Source organism: Chinchilla lanigera, unplaced genomic scaffold (genome assembly GCF_000276665.1).
Source record: "Chinchilla lanigera isolate Chin_1 unplaced genomic scaffold, ChiLan1.0 scaffold00051, whole genome shotgun sequence".
Classification (NCBI taxonomy): Eukaryota; Metazoa; Chordata; class Mammalia; order Rodentia; family Chinchillidae; genus Chinchilla; species Chinchilla lanigera.
The window spans coordinates 17,621,634-17,626,537 of record NW_004955452.1 but is presented as its reverse complement, the minus strand read 5'-3'; the positions used below and the strand labels follow the sequence as shown (position 1 = coordinate 17,626,537).

General features: G+C 38.2%; 1 protein-coding gene across 1 annotated transcript in view; it reads right to left on the bottom strand.

The window, feature by feature from the left end:
- Positions 1-4,904, bottom strand: part of Rlf (rearranged L-myc fusion) — a 99,488-nt gene that overhangs the window by 61,016 nt on the left and 33,568 nt on the right. Inside the window, exons 2-3 of the mRNA XM_005395279.2 lie at positions 3,384-3,538; positions 1,454-1,535 (exon numbers count right to left, since the gene is read on the bottom strand). Of these exons, the coding sequence (XP_005395336.1) occupies positions 1,454-1,535; positions 3,384-3,538 (237 nt within the window). The remainder of the gene's footprint in view (positions 1-1,453; positions 1,536-3,383; positions 3,539-4,904) is intronic.

The following is a 4,904-nucleotide window of genomic DNA, read 5'->3' as shown; positions in this document are numbered from 1 at the left end:
CCTTGAGCTCACTTTGTAGCCCAGGCTGGTCTCAAACTCTCAACAATCCTCCTGCCTCAGCCTTCCCAGTGCTGGAATTATAGGCATGCACCACCATGCCCAGCCAGTTCTCTGGAAATTTGGCCCAAGCAAAAAGAAAACTTACAAAATATATAAGGATCCACCTGGACCTGTGATTTGAGAATAGTCGTATCTAAACTGAGCACAGTCTGTAATCCCAGCTACTCAAGAAGCAGAGGAGGGAGGATCACAAGTTCCAGGCCAGTCTGAGCAACAGCCAGACCATCTCAAAATAACAAGAGAAGTGTTGAGAAATGGGGATGTAGCTGGGGATGTAGCTCTAGCAGTAGAGTACGTGCCCAGCATGAGTGAGTCCCTGGGTTCAAGTCCCAGTATCCCCCCGCAAAAAATTCTTTAATGTCCCATCAAGTGAGGTAATCTTTTTTTTTGGTCTTTTTGAGACAGGGTCTCGCTATGCAGTTCAGGCTGGCCTTGAGCTCACTTTGTAGCCCCGGCTGTTCTCGAACTCACAATGATCCTCCTGCCTTAGCCTCTTGAGTGCTGGGATTACAGGTGTGCGACACCATGCCCGATCAGAATTTTAGTTTTAACCTAGGATCAAAGTCTTGAGTTAGGACCCAAATGCCAGCTGCTTGTGCTTCCAGATGGTCTCAGATATGAATTTAACCCTTAAGGAGTTCTAGAAGGAACACTACAACATCCTTTCTTGTATGAGGTTAATTAAGAAATCCTGGGCCAATGCCTCTCTAAGGACACTGAGATCTGCCCGTATACAGGAGAGAGACTCTAAAGGTTGTATAGAGGAGCCTGAGTCTTCAGTGGACAACTGTATTTACAATCAGCCCTCGGCAACAAAGGGTTTGTAAGTCCATTGTATTTTTTATGTTTCTCTTTAAAAATAGTTGTTCAGTCTCTAGTAATAAATTTGCCTTAGGTACCTGGCATTGTCCTTGATTTTCTCCTGTCTTACCCCTCTCCCCTCCAACTTGCTTTCCTATCTCCTTACTTACCTAAGAAAGGAGAAAAGCCAATGTGAAAACAGAAGTAGTTTTCCTATAAGTAAAATGCATGAACAGCATCTATGATTATTTTGGTTGTTTCAGAGACTTATAGTGCTTGCCAATGTCCCTGAAGTGTTATGGAAAGAAAAGTGAACCTCAGAGGAGATGAAATTCGTGCTTTACAAATTGAAGGATACTATATAAGTGCACTGTAAATGACTAAAATATTGTATGTTATCTTATAAGCATGTATCATTTTAAACTTAATTTACCCTTATCAGGTGGAGGTCATTATTTTCAAGATGAACTTAATACAGGTATACAATGAACCTGTTTGTGTTGTAAGTTTCCAATTTTAGTTTGCTGGAAGTAGATAAATAGCAGTCTTAGATGCCTATACAGACACATTTTTTAACTTAAAATCAACTCACCTGTAGAGTCTGAAGGAATGGTACCCAGATCTCACATGGCAGTTCACTTTCAGAGACTGAAAGCAATAATTCAAAACAACTCCTACAATACAAATAACTAAGTAAGTATATAAAGGTGGTTATAGTAATAACTAAGTACAGTATAAAACAAATACCGGACACACATTTTTTTTTTACTCTTTAACATTTTCTTCCAAGTTGTTAAGCTGCTTTTTCAACTTTAAAAATGTGAAGGAAAAAAAAAAAAAAAAAGCCACAAGGCTTTATATTCACATTGTTGCTCTGATACATTTGCTAAGAATACAAGCTTTATAGAAATTATATTCCAAGTAGTTTTATTCAGTTTGTTTGGATATGGGGAGCACTCACACAGGAATAATTTTGACTACATAAATCAAAAACAGGAGCTCAAACTACTGTCACTTCAGTTGATGAAGTGATAAATAAATGAAACCATCACCTAGATAAATTTCTTTCACAGAAGCAGAATGACTGGCAGGCAAACAAGAAAAAAAGCTTCTTCTTTCTACCTTAATCGTTACCCAGGTATAGGAAACAAGTTAATAGAAAAAAAGATTTTCTAAAAGAAATGAATAACAATAAACAATAAAGAACTCAAGATACCAATCATGCAACACCTCTCTAAAAATCTTGTAAAGCCAGGAGTGGTGGCACACACCTGAAGTCCCACAGCTCTGGGAGGCTGAGGCAGAGGATCACAAATTCAAGCACAGCTTGGGCAATTTAGCAAAACCGCATCTCAAAATAAAAAATAAAAAGGATGGGGGATGTAGTTCAGTATGAAAGCCCTGGGTTCAATCCCTACTACTGCCAAAGAAAAAATCCTAGCAGACTATAAGATGGTAACAGAGAAAATAGGACTTGGTAGGAAGAATTACAGGATTATAAAACTAGGAATAACTGTGTTCCATGAAAATATATTAGAGCCAGATGTGGTGGTCCACGCCTATAATATCAGCACTTGGGAGGCAAGGCAGGAGGATGATTGCAAGTTCAACACCAACCTGGGCTACAAAGTGAGCTCAAGGCCAGCCTGAACCGCATAGCAAGACCCTGTCTCAAGACAAAAAAAAAAGAAAATATATTAGAGGTTCTGGCTTTGCAGAACAGGTTGAAAAGCAGGTCAAACCAAAGAAAAATAAAATAAGCCAGCGAGACTAGAAATTATCCTACTGAAAATCTGAAAGTTGCACAACTGTTGTTTTTCATTTTGCAGCTAAACAATAAACTAAAGGTGTGGTTTTGTCTGCTAGGCAGCACAGAATTAAAACAACAGCTAAATGACCATGAACTCTTACAGTGGTAATCTTAAACTACACGCTGATATTTTTTGCTAGCAAGGTTATTTTTGGCTCAAGTACTATAATCAAATTGAAGAATTTTATGTTATTTTCCTCAGTGTATACAGTGTTTCTCAATGATCACCACAGCTTCCAGATGCTGTCATTTGAATCAACCTATACCTAAGGGACAGAGAAAAAAATGTGTCATTCTCCAATTCCAAGCCTCAGTAGGAAAACACTGTTTAGGCAGTTAAATATGTTGTTTAGCTGGAGATTCACTTAGATTATATCTCCTAGGAAAATGAGGATAAAGACTGAGCACAAAGAAAATTTCTTTCAAAGGTATGACTTCAGCTGGGCATGGTGGTGCATGCCTGTAATTCTAGCACTTAGGAAGCTGAGGCAGGAGGATCACTCTGAGATCAAGGTTGGCCTGAACTACATGGCAAGATCCTATCCCAAAAACCCAAAAACAAGCAAAGGTATAACTTTTGCGATGCTCTGAAGAATAAATGTAATGTCACTGTAAAGAGTAATTAGGCAAGCATTAAAACCACCAGCACTCAATTTTTACAATTCTAAATTCTTAAAAGAAAAAAACAAGAATTCTAAATTTTTGAACTTACAGTACTAATCTGCCCAGCACTAGCAGAACATCTTCACATTCCGTAGTTAAAAATGGACGTGCACTGGCAAAGCTTTGGATGGCAAGTCGATACACCTCCAGAAGATACACAATATGTTCAGATGCATTCTTGTTGCTTGCATACTGCAGTAAGGTCTAAAAAATAAAATTAAATATTTGATTATTTCACAAACAAAAATAATGAAACAAACTGTTTTCTTCTCAAACACAGTACCCTTCCCCTTTTTTCTAACAGAATATACACTTTTTACTTATTTGACTTTTAGGAAATGATTTGTTTAGAAGGTTCTATTTTCTTTTTTTTTTTTCTTTCTTTTGCCTTTTTGAGACAGGATCTTGCTATGCAGTTCAGGCTGGCCTTGAGCTCACTTTGTAGCCCAGGCTGGTCTCAAACTCAGAACTATCCTCCTGCCTCAGCCTCCCAAGTGCTGGGATTACAGGCATGTGCCACCACACCCAGCTAGAACGTTCCATTTTCATCACTTATAAAATTCAGTAGAGTTAAAGGCAAAACTGGGGGCTAGGGATTTAGCTCAGAGGCAAAAGCGCCTGCCTGGCAAGCGCAAGGTCGTGAGTTCGGTTCCTGGTACCGGAGAAAAACCAAAAAACAAAAAAATAAAAAATAAAGGCAAAACTGTTCCTTTGGTATACGAGTAGAGTCATAAAATGCCTACAGTTATTTTCACTGTAAGGCTAGATTTGCCATCTCTGAAATTCAATAATGAATTTCATTAATATATCATTAGACTGAGGATGGGGAAGGGAGGGAGGAAAAAGTAGGCAGCTCTGTGGCTCTATAAAGCCCATCTTTTTCTGCACAGAGAACTGATTAAGTTTCTGGGGATTAATTTATAGAAAATTACACGAGGTATATTTTATAACTATTTTTAAAAATATCTACATTAAAAAATTAACATAAAGGCCAAATGCCAGTTTGTTTACAATGGAGAATGATCACATAAGGTCTCCCACTCCCCTTACTGTGGTATGTGGAAAGTTACCTGGAAAATATGGAATTAAAACCAAAAGAAGCCAGGCATGGTGGCGCACACCTGTAATCCCAGCACTCAGGAGGCTGAGGCAGGAGGATAGTTGTGAGTTCGAGACCAGCCTGGGCTACAAAGTGAGCTCAAGGCCAGCCTGAACTGCATAACGAGACCTTGTCTCAACATAAATAAATAAATAAACAAACAAACCAAAAGAAATTGGAACTGCAATAAAACCTGATAAATTACATGTGTCATATCATTAACAATTTGCTCAAGTGATGGTGAACTGCTGGATTATATTCTTCCTGAACAGTGCTGAAATTCTTCTTTGAGAACTCTTTCTAGATTCAAGGAATTATTCTTGCTCTTGAATTAGTATTATTTCTTTTCTCTTTCAAGTACTGGGAATTGAACCCAGGGCCTCACATGTGCCAGGAAAGCATACTACCAATGAACTACATCTTTAGCCTTCCTGTTAATAGCTTTTTGTGTTTAAAGAAAAAATATATATA